Consider the following 22,320-nt stretch of genomic DNA (forward strand, 5'->3'; position numbering starts at 1 on the left):
GTTTGTCGATAATTATATTTTAAGCTGTTTAGGAGAAATTATTTATTTTAAATGGCAAATCATTGATTGTACTCAAGTCTTAAAGTGTGTTTCAAAGTTAAGCTCATCCCAAAGTGAAGATTATTATGGATTCTATAACAAACTGTTGAAAGAAGTAATTGATCTAGTTGTTGAACACTTGATATTTTTACACAGTATGATGTTCGAGCATGGTGTCTTTCCTCAGGCATTGAAAGTAACAAAAATCATACCACTTTATAGAAAATTTGATAAATCACATCCTTCTAGTTAACGGCCAGTCTCTTTTGTACCTATATTGAAAGTTGTGTAAAAGATCAACTTAGTTCACTTTTTACAACAATGTTTGAATACAACAAACAAACTTGAATAAAACAAAAGCCATAGAAAAACAATAGTAAAAAATGTTTTAGAAAACTGAAAATAAACTTTTGTCATGTGCAACCTTAATAGACCTCACAAAAGCCTTTGACTCCATCTCTCATGATTTAATTGTAAGCAAATTTAATAGTTATGGAGTTAGAAATGTGGAATTGCAATTGATTTCCTCTAACTTAAGTAATAGAAAACAAATGGTTGTAGAATATCAAGAACAACCCAGATTAGGGTCCCACAAGGCTTTGTATTGGGACCCTTCTGTTTTTAGTTACAGTAAATGATTTTTCGTTCAATATGCCATGAAAATCAGTGTTATATGCTGATGACACTACTCTATTGAGTCAAAGTAAATATTTAAACAGTTTATTGTTAGAAGAAAATAACTCAATGGAAGTAGCAGGAGTGGTTTAAAGTTAATGGATTACTTGTTAATAACAGTAAAACTGAAAATATTGTCTTTTCATTAAATGCATATATATGTATATAAATGAAGACTCCAAGCCTTTAAAACTGCAAGGATTATATGTAGATAGCAGATTAAGCTGGGATTCTCAAATGAATCAGTTGTGTGTCAAACTATGTAGACTAACTTATTTATTAAGAAAGTTAAAAAAGCCCGTGTTAGGCTCTCAATGTTAATTGCAGCTTATTATGTTTTCTTCAATTGTCATTTATTATAATGGCATAACACTTTGAGGTAATAGCTCCCATTCACAAAAGGTATTCATATGGCAGAAAAAAGCTATTAGAATAATAGCAAATATCTCAGATAGTCATGTGTTCTACATTTTAAAGGTTGTTCTATACTTAAAACAATGACTCTTCCGTGTATGAAAATATATTTTACCTTAATCAGTGTTAAAGAAAACTTAAATCACTTTCAAATTATAAATGAAATTCACACTTATAATACCAGAAGAAGCTATATGATTAATTATATTTCCATAAAACTAGAAAAATCGAAAAAGTCATATATTTATGAAATTAAAAGTGTCTAATGAACTACGAAAAGTGGCTTGGTCTGAAAGCCTCAGTTGATTCAAACATTCTTTCAAATTGGTTGAAAGTAAATACATTTTATTCTGTCAGTGATTTTTCTGGTGTGTGATATTAGTACATAAAGATTTTAATTTTATTGCTTTACATGTATTTTTAATCTAAGTGTGTATGTAATAATTTATTTATTTATATTTATGTACATGTAGTTATATATTTAGTTAAATTAGACTGATTACAGGATAATCAATTACATTTGTAATTTTAGGTCATAGTAATTGTTTTTGTCTATTGCCATGTATTTAATGACAGTAACATTCTTGATTCTTGATTGAACTTATCCAAACCTTAGTTGGCTTTTTGATGCCTAATTTCTGGTTTCCGTATATAATATATAGATTTGCCGTTTTTGAAAAAAAAAAACTTATTAGCTACTTGAATTATAGTGTATTTTCATCCAAATTAATGTTTTAAGAACTTTTAAATGTTTTCTGGAATATATTTGTCTCAACAAATGCTTACCAAGTATTCCATCATTTCATTAATTTATACATCAATTTATTTACATTGAATTAATTAATACAACAATTTATTAATATTATCAATATTAATATATACAGCAGTTTGAATATTTTCTATATATTTTTCCAGAAATTTGGAGTACATAAAAATGAAACAATTTTTTTTATCATATTGCACAAATAACGGCTGTTTTTTATACTTAAATTGTTCCATAAAATGATATAACAGAGATCTAAAAAATCAGCTGGCACACAATTCAAGTTTTTTCAGTGCGCTAATGCGCATACCAGTGCAGTAACTTTGTTATTGTTTCAGTAGAAGTAAATGTAAAGAATACAGCTGCTTTGATATGTGATGATATGCTTAACATTATTACTGTGTTGAGTTATTATGTAATAAAAATAAAATAAAATGTTTCCTTCGAAAAAATAAAGTTTTAATTTTGTTTCCTGTACGATAAAAACCATTTTTCGCCACATGGAGCAAAACCGCTTTTGCTCTTAGTGAAAACTACTATATTCCTGGCATAGCTTGTTAAGTGTACCATAAACTCCACTACTGTACTGTACAAAAATTCGAGTCAGTAGCACATCTGGAAGTAACCAATCAGTAGTCAGTGATTCTGATGGTAATTATGTCTAGCTTTATTTAAGCAGATAATAAAAAAAATGTAATGTACATGTAAAGAATTGGGTTTTTGCTACTTTAACCCTTCGACTACCATTCAACGGATATCCGTTATTTATTTTAGCCAATCGACGGATATCCATTGATTTGGACCGCCCGCTTAATCTCATTTGTTATAGTAAGTAAACAATAAAGTATCTATGTGATTCATATACCATTGGAAAGGTAAAGAGTTGTCGAACACAGGACTGGTTTTTGTTATTGTTCTATGATAGCAGAGTAATTTTAGAGTGATGTTACTGTTTTCGTCTTTGCAGAAAAATTAGTTTCACCCACTTTTTTTGTTTTTTGGTTTATAATAAAATAACACAATAACTGTTTTTATTAAGTAAGTATCCTTTTTTTAGAAACATATTACAACAAATTCTGATTTTTACTGACCATAAAAAATTAAAACCTTAGGTTTTCTCAAATTATTAATTATTATAGTGGTTTCAAGTGTATTTTAAATAAAATTATACCAGATATAGTTAGGTTTACAGTTCATAATAATTTATAAACATTTTTACACATTTGTGTGTTTTTGATCACACTTCTTGTACTACTTTGTTTTTGCATTAAAACTAATTTATTTACCCAAAGACTCATACAAAACTATACATTTTAGGAAACTAGACTAAAATTGTTACCTTTTATCATGGAATTTGAAATTTATATACTGCACTATATTTTTCAGGAACACCTTCCCTTTTTTACATGCAAATAACAAAAAACATGTCCCCAATTACCGTAAAAATTGTAAATATAGATATTTACCCTATTTACTTATAATCATTGTATTTTATTGTTCATTTTAAACAAATGATACCAAATACAGTTAGGTTTGCAGTAAAAAACAATTTTTTACAGATGTTAGAAAAAAGCTTGAAAAACTGGTAAAATCGGCTTGGTGTTTATGGAAAATACTAAGGGCTGTTGGAGGTTTAAATATATTACAAATTTCGTTGTCAATAAAAATAAAAGGCATCATTTCAGTGTGTAAAATAATTTATTTCCATAATTTAACATCAATCTTTTATTTACATTACTAATAAGTATTGCTATTTTTGGATTATTGACTGGTGGGTTTATGAGCGAGACATAAATTAATTATATGTTGAGGATAGTACAAAATTTGACACATGCAATGAAACGTTCCGTTTGCTGATGAACACATATTGGAATTAACAGGTTGAGACTTTTTGATGAAAACATGGTTTTATATTATATTACATATTTATAAGTTCTATTCTAGTTTATAATTTATTTATTAATATTATTTATAATGCCACACACCTTCACCAATACCCTCATAGACCCAAGATAGTAAGATGATAATATCTGTACAATTTTCAATTTTTGTAAAGGTTGCTTCCTCCAAAAGTACTACACCTTAAGTTTGTAGGAAAAGTTTGGGAGTTTTATATCTCTAATTATATTTTATGTTATAATGTTGCACTGAATGAGAAAAAAAAAACAAAAACTATGTTTATTATAGACAATACAAGATTGTCATCAATTTAGGGAAATAGTTATAACTTTTTGATTGACGAATAAGACCAAGATGATGAATTATGTTTAAAAAGATTTTCAGAGAAGTTCTTGTAGATGGTAATTTAGATATTAACTTTTAATGTGAAGACATTTACATTTTGTTTTATAGTTTAAATTATAATTATTCTCGATTAACTGTTTTAGTGCATTATTGTGCAATTAACTTTGAACCCTAATGATCCATTATTTCAAAGAGATGCTTTAACTATAAAACTATACAATTTATAAAAAAGCGTGCTAATAAATATCACAGAAATGGCTAAAATATATTTAAACAAATTCAAGTGTAAAATAACAGTTGGAGGAGACAATTTGTACAAGTCATTTAGAGTATACAAGGTACGAGCCTTTAAAATGGGCCTATTATAGTAAACTCAACATCATCTAACAAACAACTGGCATAAAACATGAAATAATACTTTGACATATGCAATAAATATTGACACTCTGGTTTTAAGAATTATAAGTATAAATTTTTACATAATAATATATACACGGCATATCATACACAAAATATAATGTATATTGCTACTCTAAACCACTGATGCACCATCTTGACTTAGGCTATTTATAATAAAGGAGCATTTAGCCCAATTGCACATTATAAGTAGAACAACTAATAAAATATTTTTGAAAAAGTGAAAATTTCATTTACCCCTCTTTTTTCTCAGTTATTTATTGAAAACTTGTATCTTGCTAAATACAAAAATAGTAAAATCATTATTTAAATCAGATTCAATATATTTTAGATTTCGGAAATCTGTAATATTAATTCAAAAAACTATGAGGAGAGAGTAATTTATTTGAAAAAAAACAAATAGTTATAATTTTAAATCTGGCTTTTACCAATTTTGGTCTATAATAAACCAAATCCATGGTGGTACTATATAAATCTAAAGAAATATTTGAATGTAATCTTAAAACGAATGTAAAGGAAAAACAATATTTTAAGAGTTATGAGATGGAATTGATTTGGTTTTGTAAATTAATATATAATTTGTACAAATTTGAAATCATAATGCAGTTTTGCTTAACTAAACTTAATAAAAGTGAAAATTTGAATTTTGAGATTAAATTGTCAATTTTTATACTTCACAAAAATTCATACCAAAGAAGTTACATTTGAACTTCAGATAGCTGTTGAAAAAAAACCCCAGCGTAATTAAGCAAGGCTATTTTGATGTTTTATTTCCAGGTTTACAATGATTAAATTGCACTAACTTGTTTTAATGAGTTGCATTTATTTAGTTTTCTACTTTAAAACTATTTTATCATTAATTGAGCAATCTAATAAAAAGGTGAGCCATGATTATCGGTCAATAAAAAAGGCATAGATCCATGACTTGTTACATCAAAGAGTACGTCGTAAATTTGTTTTACTCGTATTGAAGCTGAATTGTTGTGTTTGTAATGTCGTTTTAGAATTTAAGATATGCTTATTTTCAAATGTATTCTGTTAAATTATCAAAATTAGAAACAATATTAATTTCAAGCTTGGTCTAAATCTGTGCTATATTTAAACTTTTGGTATTTAGTACCAAGGTAAACAATAACATGTTTACAATTTAATCAAACATATGTTTACAGACTTCAGTAAAGCAAAAATTTAAACAACACAAAACACACAATGTTACACATATGGAATATTTTACTCAAATAAGTTTGTTTTTAAATTGGTCTAATAAATAATTAAAGCTCAGTAACATAACACAAAGAACACAATTATATCTAGATAGTCACATGGTTTAATAGATTTGATTTGATATTCATGACAGTCTAAAAGAAAAGGTTTCAAGAACCTACTTACTCTAAGTATTCAAAACTTAACAAACTATTCTACAAACTTCACAAGAGCACCAACACTAATCTTATTTATTAAAACATAAATTAATTGAGCTGTCTTCGTCACAACACAACAACATAACAATAACAAAAACATAATAATAACAGCTTGTCATAACACTAAAATCTTCATTAAACTGTCAAATATTTATACAATAAACTAATTAACCTCTTTGGCACAATACACATTATCTTGAACTGAGCGTTTGTCGACAATACCGATGTCACTGGGTATGGTCGAGCGAGAGTCAGCCCGTGTGGTTGACACAGGGGGGTTGCGACGAGGGGGTAGGCGGCTGCTGGATGCGGGCTCTCAGCAGTCTAAGCGCCATCCAGCTGGTGAGGGAGTTGAGCACCAGCGTGTTGGCACCGGTCTGGCGCGCCTGCTGCTGCTGCTGTGCCACAATCTGCTGTGTCTCACGCTGCACCTGGTAGCGGTAGAGGAGAGACCCGGCTACCAGCGCAGACACCACCGACGACACTGCCACCAAGAAGAACAACAAGCTGAATCCAGGCACTGGCAAACAGATGCCATAAACCACCTCCTCCCTGATGCGTCCCTGGAAAACTGTGACCGCTTCAGCACGGCTGTCTGGCGTAAAGGCTAAGTCTGCCTCTGAGATAACCTCGTACAACCCGCTAACTCCCACATCAGCACTGCGCACTTTGCGGTCCGACACAACAACAGAGCGTCGCCGCCGCTGCGAAACAGGAGGCACAGTCAGAGTACCTAAGATTGGCTCGGAGTTGGTGTCCAGGTTCCTTGGGCCATGAGGGAAACGCTCCTGAGGTCCATTGGGTCGCATCTGAGGTCCCTGTAAAATGATAAAGCATCGAGAGATAAAAATATTTGAAAGATTATAATTACTTAACTAATATAAAATAAGACAATATTGGCAATAATCATAATAAGGTGTTAATTATTCATGCAACTCAACTGTCTGGTCCCTAATGTTTACGAATGAAGATTAACTTGATAAGTTAATTGTCTGGTCAAAAAGAAATGTTCATCTATTAGTTTTGTAAATAACATCTGTTACATGGTGTTATATGATATCTTATAATAATAACATTTTACATACTGGAAGAAAAAGTAATTCTAAAAGTCACCTCTTATAGGAAAGCTTCATATAACTTATAAATGTCATACTGAAACAAAAACTGTTTATAACTCCTTGTAGTTGTGATTATATTAAGAATGAAAAAAAAAGATTATTTTGAAACAAATATTAACTATTAATATACTGTAGTATATTTATATACACCCTAACTTTAGTCTTATTTTCTGTCTATCATTGCTTGAGATTGTTTACCTGGAACGGTCTAGGAATGGGAATATCATCTAGAACTTCATGAATCGGTGGGGGACTCTTTCCGGAAACCTGTTGCTGAGCATGAGGTTGGTTCATTCCCATTGGAATACTCGCGACATTCTTTTCACTATTATCATCTCCGACATTTGTAATATCATCGTATATCAAATCATCAAAACTGTCTTGCGGTGGCTCAGACTTCTCTGGAGTGGATGTCGGTTTGGGCTGGACTGGATCTCGTCTCTCCAGTGGACTGTAATTCTCCGGCAGTCCTCCATAGTTATCTCCAAGCTGACAATGGTCCAGGCAACCGTGCCGGCATATCTCCACCTTGCACTTGATGTGAACACTGAGAGCGTCTGGGAACTTGAAGGCATGGAAGAATGCATACGTTATGACAGAGGCTCTCTCGTCAGCTATCCTCGCCTTGAGGAAGCGACTGATCATCTTAGGCCGTAGCACACAACCGTGCTCATCACTTAACTGGATGATGTGCCCGCCTCCATCTGATGCAGCACATGACTTCACTCGCATGTCGAACTCACCTGCAGTAATTCACATGAGGTTTACCATTATTTTACATTAAGGAGTATATTTTCTCTAGACTGTAAATTACAGCCTACGTAGTGGTAACAATACATTGAAATAGATCATTTATGATACAAATAAAAGTGACAATTAAAATTTTAATGCATTACTGTCAACATGTACATTGTCAATAGACTAGTTCATAAAACAGTAACAAGATTTGTTTGAACTCATTATTTTCAATGAATGATTTGAATGGATCATAAGCTTTTGGACTTTGGCTAGTCATCACAAGTTATAAATTTAATAATGTACTAACCTCTGTAGTCGTTAATGGCGACCACCAGGGTGAGGGTGGAGCCCAGGGGAACAATACCACTAACTGGAGGAGCCCACGGACCCTTGCCGTGCTGAATCTCCATCCAGCAGTCCACGTTGTCTCCTGAAACACACAATAACATCTTCTGTGACACTGTTGATCAGTGTAGTCATTCTTGCGTAAAAGTTATGAATGATCAAATGTTTGTGTCTGATCCATAATTTGTTTTGTTCTCTTTGACAAGGAGGTTAGAAATTGCACTTAGTCCTAAAGGACCTTTGCGCTGCTTCCGGAGTGACAGGATATTCTGTATTGTTAAGGTTGTGCGTAGTGATTTCCTCCTGTCAAAATCCATGAAGAAGGATTTTGGGTATTAATCTCAATCGTGTTTCCTTGGAAGAAGGGAAGGCCAGCGCTGTATCAGCCTCTCCAGTCAAAATGGGCAGGCAGTGGTATACCCTTACATTTAGACTAGCAACTGCTTTTAACACTTAGGGAGCTTCACCAACTCCAATAGTCATGCCCCGCAATAGATTTGACCTATCGCTATACCCTTGCATTAAAATATTTTGACATTTGCTGTCAGTGATGTGCTGCTCCAGGACATCTATAGGGTTCCACAGACACATCGGTTTTTGCTGTACCCAGTCTAGGTTCAATGGAAAGTATAAACCTGCCAGAAATGAAATCTCCCGGGAAACATATGATCCACATAGTAGTAGTCTTAAATGCAATACAGATGATTGGAGGTTGGGTTTTGAGTTATGGGTATACTGGAACTTTCTGTGAAGACTTTCCCAAAAAACACTAAATGAACAGATTTGTCATGAAACTTAATAACATTTTAAATGGCAGATGATTTGAACAATTTGTATGTAATTTGTTTTCTAGGCAAAGGGAAAGCATTCTTCCCTATTTGGTAGATGAAACAAAGCCTTTGTAACATTATCATAAACAAATTAATGAACAAATCTTTATTTTACCAGGAGAATTTATGATCATCTACTTATTTTTATAATTAGCAGTGTAAGACTGATATTCAAGATTTGGCAAATTCTGTGTTATGAGTGTATTCTTTGAGGGCCATATGTAAAAGTGAAGGACTCCTTATGTTACTACAGTTAAAACAATTTTGTGCTTTGATTATCAATAATTTACAATTGCCTAGATTATCTAACTTTAAAAAACCTGCACACTAATAATGAAACTTTACAACTTATGAATTATTTTGTATGATGGAAATTTCATGAATAAAATTTTTAATTTGCTGTTCTATTTGTACAAACCTCTGAAGTCCAATTGTATGACATCCAAATCAGCAATAACCATGGGTGGCTTAGATGCTGTCTTCTCGTAGTCGTTGTACCACTCACATCGCAACCTCTTAGCCTCGTCCCACACCTCCAGCAGATCTTTGTCGTACTGCACCACCACTGTGTTCTCATAGAACTGGCCATGTAGGTCAGGCTTTGTGCCACACCTGTAATACCCACAGGTGTGGTAACATTAGCAAACACAAAAAAAAAAATCTCAAATTTATTGATCCATTTGAACTACTATGAATAATTAGCGTAATTTCAACACTACAATACTGCTCGGAGAATAAAAGATGCAGTCAGACTCTGACTGCATCCTAGTAAAGGAGTAGAGTATCTTCTAGGGGCTTGCTGGTTTTGGAACATCCTGCAGAGGAGAAAAAATGCGTGAAGAAGGAGAGCTCTTCCAAAATATTAATTGACTAGTAGTATTTACGGTTGTAAACATTTTAAGTATTATAGAATTTCAACACAAAACTGTAAACATTATTAGTCCACTGTAAAATGACCAGAGATATTATCTGGTTGTAATTCACATTGTAAATAATACCATGCTACATAAATAAACAGTTATATCATGAAGAATATTAAAATAGACAACATGACACCAAATTCAACAAATAAAAAGACTGGAGGACAAACTTTTAATTTATGATATACAAAGACTTTGCCTTCCACCAAAAAGAACCACACTTTACACAGCTACTTCAATAGGTAGTATATGAACAAACATGCCCATTGCAAGAGTTGTTGTTAAGGTTATAGAGACAGGACTTCTGACCAGAAAGTTATGTTCTCTGGATATATTTACTAACTGCTAATTACATAAAAAATAACTCAAGAAACAGATTAATCATGCAATACTAATTATCACATTTCTCTAAACAAAATTGGAATAGCATTTGCTAGTCATTAATAGTCACCATATGATTTCTATTATTGCGCCTTCAATAATGTTCTAAATACCTTAGTAAATAAATAAATATCTTGTCTAATGTAAGGAATGAGAAACAAGAAAACTAACTACTGCACAAAAGCACATAATTAAAATTACAACTCATTGCTCATTGAGAAAATACAAGATCACAGAACTTTCTGATAAACAAATCATAAGAAAAAACTGTATGCACATTAACAGTGATGAGAATCAACTTCTGCTAATAGATGTTGCAGAGGAACTGAACATACTTTCCTCCAAAGTTGCTGAATACATCTTAAAAATGACTGATAGGCCTATCAACTGGATACAAACATATAAATTTTTACAAATAAACGTTGAAATTTCCATACCCACCAACGAGATAAAATTTATAAATCATTGCTACATTAACAAACAACACCTTATATTGCATAGATAATATGTTATCTAAAATAATAACTTATGGCACCAAGTAGTTCCGTGGAATATCATATAAATAGGTTTTTAAATATAGAAGTTTCCCCTCTGCGTTTGAGATTTATAAAATCTATCAAACATTTAAAAGCACAAGCCTGAACAGAATAAGGAAAGTATAGACCTATATCCATTATCACAATAATATCACTAAGTTATCAAAAAGATGGTACTTCAGAGGCTGTTAAACTGTTGAATGAAAATGAGCTAATGTAAAAAGGCCAACATAGGTTTCTCAAAGGGAAATCAACGAACTACTGCCATGAAAAAGCTGATTGAAATCATCATAGGCCAACTGAAACACCACAAATTCACAATGACCACTGTTCTCAATTACTGCAAACCTTTAAACTTAATAGGAGATAATTACAATTTGAGTGTGTAATAAAGAAATTGGAATATCTTGGTATACAGGGAACTACAAGTAACTGAACCTGGAGGAGCGAATGTAACTGGTAGACTTGATCATTTCAACAATTGGTAATATGCGAACCATCTCACAAATTACAGATGTGCTCCCAAAGGTTCTGTTCTTGGACTAGTGCTCATGACTAATAAATTTCCTGATTACATCAAGGAACATACCACTTCAGTGATGTTCATGGACAACATCACTAATAAAATAGTGTTATAGTCAGATTTACCAGAGGCTCTGAAAGTCAATGCATACATAATTCTGAACATGACCCTTGGCTTCTGTTCCTCAAGAGACAGGTGTCAAACTCAAAAAATAAAGCAGATCGGTTTTGGCATTGAGGGTGTCAAATCTCAGCTCTGCCAGAGCCTACATTAGAAAGTATTATATTTTTATGGGAATCACCATTGATTGAATAGGTATATTATGAGGAATACCATTTGCAGACAGCTGACTCTGCTGTTTATGCTGTCAGGAGAATGAAACGTTTCTAAATCACTATAGTGACTCTGGCAGTCACTTTATTATTAGTCAAAATCCATTTTAGTGCTATGGTACAGGACATCCAAACAGGGTACCCTCACTAGAATTCTTAAAATCCATAAAGCTCGCTGGACAACCTTGGAAGTGTAGACAAGCTGAGAAAGAACCTTCTTTGCAGGATTAAGGATTTTCATCCTTATGTATTTATTAAACATAAAACCCTCCTGCCACAGCCCTCAAGTTGAAATCTTAAACATGGCTCCCAGAGCAACCCATGTTCTCCAAACAACTGCTTCAAAATTCAAACTGCTTATGAAATACCACTAGAATCACTGCATTTTTTTCTTTAATCAATGAAAAACAATTGACAAAGTCATTATAGCTTGTAATACTCCATGCTATACAGTTCGTGAAGACTTATAAATAAATAACATTTTATATATTGTCTACACATACCTCGCGTACGCTATACGAAAGGAGAAAAATGTCTTGCCCGTGGACGGAGGGACGTAGACGCAGCGAGGGTCGCCGTACTGGCCCTTGGATGAGACGATACCCTCGAACGGCTGGGTGAACGACAGGTGTACATCCATGTGATCCTTCCCGCACATTACCTGGTCACAAAATATTTTAAACTTTGTGTGGTTGGTACTAATGTACTAATTGGTTTTTTACATTAAGGCAATATAAAAAAGATGATCTCAAAGAATTTGAGTAGATAAAATGTTGACTCCCACATACGTGTATCTTGTAAAGGTTTGTTATACAGGGTGTTCTGAAAAAAGGTGCCCATAAGTCAGGGCGTGATTCCTCACATCAAAATAAGAAAAAAAGGTCTAATTAACATAGGTCCGAAAATGCTTAGTTACCAGTTATACCCAGTTATACCTCAAGTGAATTTCAGTTCCCCTGCTGCAACGAAGCCCTACGGGTATTTGTTGGCTGTTAATTAAGATGTACAATTTAGCGTACTTTATGTAAAATGAACTGAAAAATTGAATAAAACCGTTTCCAGACCTGTAGCTACAGTAATTTTTAAGATATGTGACGAAATACGCGAAACTTGGTCCCGAAAAACAAGTTACATTTAGGTTTGAAGCAGATTTACTATGTTAAATGTACAATAAACACAAAATATTTTTTCACGGTACTTGTAGAAAATTTAATTTCGAAGAGAAAGATGTAAAATAAGTCTATAATAGACAAACGCAAACTTTAAAAAATAATCCTTAATTACATACAAAACGCATGAAAAATAGACAAAATCTGTTAAGCTCTCTACAAATGTAATATTGAAATTAAAACAGCCGTTTTATTAAAATATTTGATTTGAGAAACAAAATAATTTCTATTTAAAACGTATGTTTTAACAATGTAACATTGTTTATAATAATTTAAATAAACATTACAAGCAGCAATTTTTCCATTGCTCATTAAGTGCGTGTGTTGATCTGTACTTTAATACAAGTTAGTGCGAGTGCCGTTGAAGTTAATTTTTGATAGCTAATAATATCTTATTCATCATGGCAGGTAATATGAATATTATGTACACTAATGGTGAAATGGCAGACATGCATTTAATGTACGGTCTTGCACATTGCAACAGTCGTCAGGCTAGACGACTCTATCAGGAACATTTTCCTCATAGACAGTTACCGACTCATAAAATGTTTTCTTCCATTCATAGAAGGCTAAGCGAGACGGGAACCTTTAAATCTGGAAAAGTTGGTAGATAAGGACGGCCACGTACAACGTGTACAGCTGAATTGGAGGAGGGCGTGTTGGACGAAATAGAGAATCATCCTGGAAGAAGTACTAGAGAACTAGCCTTGGATTTCGGTGTTAGTAATTCAATTGTCTGGAAGATTTTACACGAGCAGCAGTTGCATTCTTATCACTATCAAAGGGTCCAGGCTCTTTTGCCTCGAGATTACTTTCCTCGTGTTCAGCTATGCCAATGGCTTATCCAAAGGTGCAGAAATCCACATTTTTTAAATTACATTATCTTTACTGATGAAGCAAAATTTTCAAGAATGGCTATTCTTAACACCCACAATACTCACATGTGGGCAATTGAAAATCCACGTGCTATTTCAGAGAACCGTCACCAATATCAGTTTTCTATAAACGTATGGGCTGCTATTCTGGGTGATAAAATTTTTATTAGTTTTTTACCTGATACGCTCAATGGTGAAAATTATTTACATTTCTTGACGACTAATCTGAATGAGTTACTCGAAGATGTGCCACTATACACACGCAACAACATGTGGTTCATGCAGGATGGAGCTCCAGCTCATTACACATTACAAGTAAGAGAATTTTTAAATGAAGCATATCCAAACAGATGGATTGGTCGAGGAGCCCCAGTAGCATGGCCTGCAAGGTCACCTGACCTCAATCCTCTAGACTTTTTCTTATGGGGACATTTAAAGACGCTTGTCTACGACTCGCCTGTGGATACCATAGAAGAGTTGCGAATAAGGATTGTTAACGGGATTCAAAGGATACGTGAGACACCTGGGATCTTCGAAAGAGTTCGGCAGTCTATGAGAAGACGGCTGGATGCTTGTATTTTGAATGAGGGGAAACATTTTGAACATCTACTGTGACGTGGTTAGTTTTTTAGGACAAGTGCAACTTTTTTGTTGAATGATAATTCAGATAACTTTTTTATGTATGATAATGTATGATTGTTAAAAATATTTACTTGATAAAAATAATAGTAACTCATTAATTTGTTTTAATAAAACAGCTGTTTTAATTTCAATATTACATTTGTAGAGAGCTTAACAGATTTTGTCTATTTTTCATGCGTTTCGTATGTAATTAAGGATTATTTTTTAAAGTTTGCGTTTGTCTATTATAGACTTATTTTACATCTTTCTCTTCGAAATTAAATTTTCTACAAGTACCGTGAAAAAATATTTTGTGTTTATTGTACATTTAACATAGTAAATCTGCTTCAAACCTAAATGTAACTTGTTTTTCGGGACCAAGTTTCGCGTATTTCGTCACATATCCTAAAAATTACTGTAGCTACAGGTCTGGAAACGGTTTTATTCAATTTTTCAGTTCATTTTACATAAAGTACGCTAAATTGTACATCTTAATTAACAGCCAACAAATACCCGTAGGGCTTCGTTGCAGCAGGGGAACTGAAATTCAGACGAAATCTTTCACCCTGTATAACTTGGTAACTAAGCATTTTCGGACCTATGTTAATTAGACCTTTTTTTCTTATTTTGATGTGAGGAATCACGCCCTGACTTATGGGCACCTTTTTTCAGAACACCCTGTATAACAACATTCTTCCGATCATCCTTTCTGTGATACTGATATTCGTTTTATCTGCCACCACTTAGACAATTAAGAAAAAAAGAACTGACATAAAAAAAATAGAAACCCCATCCTTTTTGCCCAATATTTGAAATTCCTATATGCATTTCCATCTTATAATAGACTTGACACATACATAAGATCAAGATGGGATATGTTTAGATATGGACCTAAACAACCCGCCCACACAAAATATTTACTGCAGTATTTCCTTAATGTTCTTTCTTAAAGGGAGTTGTTACTTATTGTACAACATAGATGATAGTTACCTCTAATGACTGTATCGCAGGCATGCCGTCCGGCCTCTCCAGTGGCCAAATGTCGCTGTTCCCGGTCTCTGCTATACTGGTCTGTAACATACGACATAACATCTATGAGCGCCATCTATGAGTAACCAACAGGTCATCAAGAATGTACATCGCAGATCTATGTCAGTCAAAGTCATGCATTATTAGTAACTTCGTGCATCAGATTTATTTAAAATCAAACAAATACCACATCTGGAATGCAATAGCTTTCGTTTGATACCATTTAATACAATATAACAGTTTTAGCTATCTAAAATTACCGTACAAAAAATAATAAAAACCTTTCAATATAAGATTCCACAATATTGATGAACAAAATATTTTATTATTATACTTGTAAAAAACATAAAAATATTATTATTATAAATAAAATGTATTACAAAAACACAACAAAGCTAAACAATTAAAAAATTTTTAAGCAGCACTCGATAACCAATCTTGTTTAGCTGTAAACTAGATACTAAATATAGTCCTCTCTTTGTTGAAACAGTTGCTGTTACATTAGACGATTGTAAAAATAGTTGTTATGGATAAATGAAATAAATGAAAAATAACAATAACCAAGGATAGCACATGATCGGCTAAGGAGGCCTAGGCACCATGCCAAACAGTTTTCTACACAATTACTATACGACTCTAGGCCTTGTGATTTGGATAGATTTTAACCAGATTTTAAAAGAATGTTCTACAAATAAGCGGTACGGCCTTTTGGATTTGTGGTCTCGTACAATAAGACCTGTTTCGTACTATAAACTCTTTAAATTTGGGTGTATTTTAACCAGCATAATTGACTAAATGAATTGCATCTGCTCTAAAGGTTTTGTGGTATAACCAAAATATGTATGAAGGATTGATTCTATGAAATAAACTACAAGCTTCTATGATGGAGCGAAGCTTCAGAGAATTTCTTCCCAATTAGCCTGCATAACTTAATGAATGTGTTCGTTGGTTCCATAGATAAAACTATTTTATACGCAACTCTCATGGACAAAATTGTAAATTAAAGAAACTTCAGAGGTAAAGATCTACCGTTTCAGAGTCAGGAATATTTAGAGGACTCATTAATTTTTTGATACCAAAGGTAAGTTCCCAAAGACCGGGATATCTAAAAGCCTAGGAGCTGCAAATGACCAGGAGCTCCCAGGATCCGGAAGATGCCAGATCCCAGGAGCTGTCAGAGATAGCTGCTAGAAGCCAAGACATGCCGAGGTCGGGACCTACATAATGCTGAGAACGGGAGCTACCAGAGGTGGGGAACTGCCAGCTGTAGGGACCTGTAATTGTACGCATGCTCCTAGTAGCTGAGGGGTTCAGAGACAGTGCTTAAAGTGCCGGAAACTGCCAGAGACTGGGAGCACTCAGAGGAACTTAGGGAACTGCCAAAAAACGTCAGATGTCAGAGGCCGGAGCTGCAAGAAACAGAGCTGCCAGAAGCATATATCTGATGCCAGTTTTAATTGAAACCCCTAGAAACCGAGAGCTTTCAGGGACTGGAAGCTTTCAAATCCTATGGAGTTCCCAGATTTCTGGAGCTACTAAGGCAACAAACTCTCAGAGGCTGAGAAGGAACCTGGGGTTTCCAAATCTCGGGAGCTGCCAGAAGCTGGGGCATGTAATCCGAATGCTCCCAGAGAGAGAAACCTGTAGTTGCCAGAGACCGGAAGCGCCAACACACACGGAGCTGATAATAACTGTGAGCTTAGAGTGATTCAGAGTATGTGAAATTTACATTCTATAAGTGGTTCCGTGATCCAAGTTATGAACTGCAAGGGGAATCAAATTGATCCTTCTGACCTGTAATCCAAAGTTATATTCAATATATTTGTCGTTTTCTTACCTGCATGTTTTTACTATACATTTAAAATGTATATTGTGTTCATCTTTATTATGAGTTAAAAAAGATACTGATATAGACATATGAACAGATGCAGCTAAAGCGCATGAGCAGTAAAATCCGGCAGCGACATAGAGAAACATCTCTACTTAAAGAAACATTATTACATTTTTTAATATTGGCATTAAGACCGTTTCTTTCTAGGTTTTAAAGCTAATAGACAGCTCTGACATCTCCTTCTACTAAATTTTTTGTAATATTCTAGAGAGTTTATCAGTTTCACAGTGAAATATTCCTTTCGTGTAGTTATCCTGTACTGATTTTCTATAAGAAGATTCTTTTAAACCCGTGTAACTCTTAAACCACTTAGTGTCTTCGGCAACGACGACACAGCCAGAAAACCACTGATTTTCATTTTTACGAAATATACTTTGTTGTAAACTTAAAAAAAATGAGATACATCCAAATTCCCGTTTAAAAAGTGGAGCCGTATGCAAAATCCGATTAAAAAGTGATAAACCGAGCAGCTAACTGTTTATATATAGATACATTATAAACATATCCCGGGAAACAAACTTTGGATTTTTTCTTCTCTATTCCACGACGTAGTTGTAGATTATTTGAAGAATGTAGAAATAGCATGGTGAAACGATACTAATGAACATTTTGGTGGTTTACAAAGTGGTGAATCAAAATCAATTCTCTGGAGCAAGTGCCAATGTCTTACTCAGTGGCAGATATCAATCACATAAATGTACATAATATATGACACTTAATTAGCAGTCTTTCCAGAATGAAAAATAACTCATTCCAACTATTCATGTCAATACAACAACCTGCGTGCATAATACCACTTATTCAGGAGAACGTTAAGTGAATACAATACACTTTTCATTCGCTGCTTTTCATTTTGTGTATAGGTACGGTGCGCGAAAATGGTATTTGACACTATACAACTGGTATACTATATCTCTTACTCTTAATCAAGGGCCCGAGAGGCCTTTGTTAAAATCATGACGTTGTCTCTTCGTCTGTCTGTCTTTCCATTCTCACTATAACTCTTGATATAAAGGTCTTAGAGACTTGGAACTCGGCACATAGCTCAGTCCAAGAATCAAATGGAGTCCTTAAGGATTTTGGAATAGGTCAAAAGTATAGGTCAAAATGACATTTTATTTTTTACATTCTGGTCTTATGAGTAACCAAGATGGCAAAGAGAATGTAGCAAAGTAAACAAATTCGTATCCAAACTGATATAAATATGACATTTTATCATTTGACTTAATAACACACGTGATTCAGTTATTTATTGGATTGGTTGGTAAAAATTTAGTTATATGGGTTCGTCCATCTAATTTTGTCTTCTATTTTTTTCTTTCATGAGATTGAGAAAATTTTGCTTCGCCGGAAACCCTATCTTGTTGACATCGTGGTGGTGTTAGGATGACCCTGCTTTGCCGACAATGACCATCTTCCTCAGCCCTCCGATCTGTATCCGAGCTAATATAGAGAATGATATCTAGAACATATGCTTTTAGAAAATCACAAGATTCGTCACCTCGCTCAGAAGTGCTGACACGAAAGGAGTGATAGGACACTCACTCGTTGTTATCCACGGATTCTCACGCTTTGCCCGCATTATGCTGTAACCAACCCCTTTGTAACTGGCATCCCAAGCACTCCTTGAGATAAGTGATGGTCACTGGGCGATCCCCATCTAAGAATCCACTTCCGAATAATTGAATGTCTAAGTTTAAAGGTCAGTGGGTCGCAGCCCTGAAGTCGTAGAGCGAAACGATTTCCATGAGCACCTTTGAAGTAGCATTAATGTCTATTACTATGATCAGAGGAACTGGTTTATCCTTATTCCTTGGTCTCACCGATGCTTGAATGAATTACATAATATTACTACAGGATGAGCCCCGAATGCATTATGTATTGGAGAGAGATAGAAGAGTTTGTAATATTTTACTGAAATACCATTTGTAAATGATTTGCGATCAAAGCTACATTAGATAAGGGTTTATTGCCACGACAATGTGCATTGCATATATTCATAGACATTATATTACATTACACTACTGTTTTAAAATGTCTAAATACTATAGTATTAAATACGTATTAAATAGCATTTAAAGCAACTTTTAAGCTACATTTAAAGCTACATTTTAAGCTACCATCAGTAAATGGAATAGTACCTATTTCTATTCTATTAGTAAGGTATGACTTAAACCGATTACTACAATGCTTCTAATTAGAATTTCTTGTATCAAGCATTTATGAGATACGTAGTAGAAGGCTTTTTCTAAGATCTAATCAAAATCATATGGCCTTCTTGTAGTTGTCGATGATATTGCACAAGATATGCTGCATCATCGATCTTTATTTTCTAAAACAAATTGATTATTTTATAATATGCAATATTGTTTAATGAACAAATATGAACTAACACCAAATAATACATTGTTCGCGGACACGTTAGGTCCTCAAAACGATATCTTATTAGTGGTTTTAGTTGTTATGAGTTATATGACTTATTGGTCATATGCGTTATTAATTACTCTTTAGGTAAACATAATTAATCATTTCTTCATGTGCTGTTGGAGGCAGGAAAATTGTTTTCATTGTAGTTATACAGCATTACATTATTTTTTACGTCAAAATATTTTTCCAATTGAACCAATTATTACGGAATAATTATTAAAACTTTTGCAAATTTATTTTGATTCAGTACAATTTCTTTTTAGAGCGAGTCTTTCTACGTTTATTTTGATATATTAGTATTTATTTTGTGACTAACATTTTTGTTATAATATATTTTTAATTTCGATTTTGTTCCTTAACTTTAGTTTGGTCGATTCTTTTAGTAATTTTGCATAATTATCTCGCTAATGAGGAAGAATTTTTTATATCTTCTATCGTTATATAATTGTCGTAGCAAATTTATTAATAATTTCTTAATTAAATAAAATTTTTAATTTATTAAAAAAAGAAAACAGTTACTACAATTAATTGTCTAAAAATACGTCGTTGCGTAACAATCAAATATCGTTCTATTTTCATCCTTCCAGTGTTCAGCAAAATCATTGAAAAAAGTTTTCTATGTTAAGAATCGTAAGATTTCTAGAAAACAACGAAATTTGGAGCCCCGAATACATTGGATTTAGATCCACAAATCCACAGTTTATGTAGTAAACAACATTGTAGAAAATGTCGTCGATGGTTTGTAGAGGCGAGAGTACGTGCTTAATGCATTTCTCGAGCTTTCTAAAGCCTTTGACTGTGTACGCCATGAGACACTGCTGTACCACTTAGAAAAAAATGGCTCACTTCTAACCTCAAGAATCGAGATCATTGCATAGAAATTTTGAACGTTTTTTCTGAAAGAAAATGGCTCTGTTGTCCCTCTGGGTTCAATTCTTCGGCCTCTTTTATTTCTGATTTACGTCGGCAGATTAAATTCAGTTATCCAACATGGGAATCTGATTCAATATCATGACGACACGACTAGCTGCTTCAAAAATAAACCCCTTCAGGATTAGAAGATAACATCATTCACAAAACTGAATTCATGCATACAGTTCTTTTCGAAAATGAACTTTAAAACGAACCAGTCCAAATCAGATGTCGTTCATCTCTCCCTCCGACACCCAGATCATGCAGAGCGGCCTGCTGTTTTGTGGGAAAATCTTACTCGTATAAATGAGTGCTGAAGATACCGTTTACATGCTTTTCGAAATATAAACTGGGCTTTAAAGCCTAGGATGTCCTACGAAAACGTAGACTATTAAATCTACAGACATAAAGAGGAAAATCGAAAGCTCGATTATGTTCTGTAAAAATGCGACAGGCGACATAAACGACGGTGAGGTGAAAAGTGGGGATCCTGTGTTGAATGGCTGAGTATAGAAATAACCGATCATCTACGCTGGCACTGTCTTAGAAGTACAGTGTTCAGGCCAGTTCCGGACCAGCAACATCCCGTCGAGTACCATCACTTAGCTCATTAGATCTTGTAGTCTCAGAGCGTGGAGGTTTTCCTGAGGTTGGACCTAACTTCTCGGCTGTTTGAAGAAATCAAGACGAGAGTTCTTCGATGAAGTCATATGAACTAAAAAGATGAATTTAGTGTCCAACAAATGGCTGTCAGAGCTGCACGGGCTGCGAGAGGTCAGACAAGCTAATCCGCAAGATAAAAGTACGGCAGACCACGTTTCACGTAACAGTCTCCTTGAAATTGCATCCAAAATTTCAAGCCTATAGCTCAAATAATTCTCTAGATATCTTGTGAATAAACAAAAGAAATCAGACAGAAAAGAATTTGTTCTAGTCCGCAGATAAACGGAAGGGAAATTTGACTGCCGTCTGAGTGATAATCTTCAATGACGCTCAACCAATCAAGGGGGCTACGAAAGGACCCCTAGTGTACGTACATAATATTATGACTTTCCTTTCCTATCCATATACTTAACACATTTCCATTTCTGTCCATGTTGTTGACCATGTAAACAATTTCTATTGGTTATTGATATATTACTCATTACAATCTGCTGAAAACAGTCGATCTAGCTAGTGACAAAGCTATCCTATTAATGTATTGTACATATTTACCCGTTTACATATTTGCAAGCTGCGTCTCAGTTTGGGGCTAACGTTCATTTATACTTAATGTTTAATGTCGTGACATAATAATACAGTTTTACAAAATTGTAATAATTTACAAATAACTGTTTTAATAGTTCGTAGTTTTTTTACCTAATGTAACGTGAAAAATAAAAAATACGTTGGAAAATGAAGCGTATTAAAATAATAAAAGGTGTAATGTACTTTGGGAGACTGTGCCACGGTTTTAGAAAGCGGAGCGAATAAACTTTATTTGCACTTAAAGGTTAGTAAAAAGTGTGGATGAAAGTTTTGATTAATCTAATAAAGTTATCTAGCATCAGTATCAGTTTCCATTATTTTATTTGTTTTGCGAAAAAGTTTCCTATACAATTTACCAGCAATTTTGAATTTTTTTAATGTTAACATTTTTTTTTATTTTAAAAATGTCTGAAACAAGAAGAGTATTAAAAATTCGATTTATAAAGCGACCG

General features: G+C 33.6%; 1 protein-coding gene across 3 annotated transcripts in view; it reads right to left on the reverse strand.

Moving 5' to 3' along the window:
* Positions 1-3,570: 3,570 nt before the first annotated feature.
* The window catches only part of LOC124362535, a 127,572-nt gene continuing 108,822 nt past the window's right edge, over positions 3,571-22,320 (reverse strand). For all 3 annotated transcript variants that reach the window (XM_046817127.1, XM_046817129.1, XM_046817130.1), the window contains exons 3-8: positions 15,352-15,432; positions 12,200-12,357; positions 9,423-9,616; positions 8,137-8,259; positions 7,290-7,834; positions 3,571-6,791 (exon numbers count right to left, since the gene is read on the reverse strand). In XM_046817127.1, coding sequence (XP_046673083.1) covers positions 6,225-6,791; positions 7,290-7,834; positions 8,137-8,259; positions 9,423-9,616; positions 12,200-12,357; positions 15,352-15,432 — 1,668 coding nt within the window. In that variant the 3' untranslated portion in view covers positions 3,571-6,224. The remainder of the gene's footprint in view (positions 6,792-7,289; positions 7,835-8,136; positions 8,260-9,422; positions 9,617-12,199; positions 12,358-15,351; positions 15,433-22,320) is intronic.

This window comes from Homalodisca vitripennis, chromosome 5, assembly GCF_021130785.1.
Source record: "Homalodisca vitripennis isolate AUS2020 chromosome 5, UT_GWSS_2.1, whole genome shotgun sequence".
NCBI lineage: Eukaryota > Metazoa > Arthropoda > Insecta > Hemiptera > Cicadellidae > Homalodisca > Homalodisca vitripennis.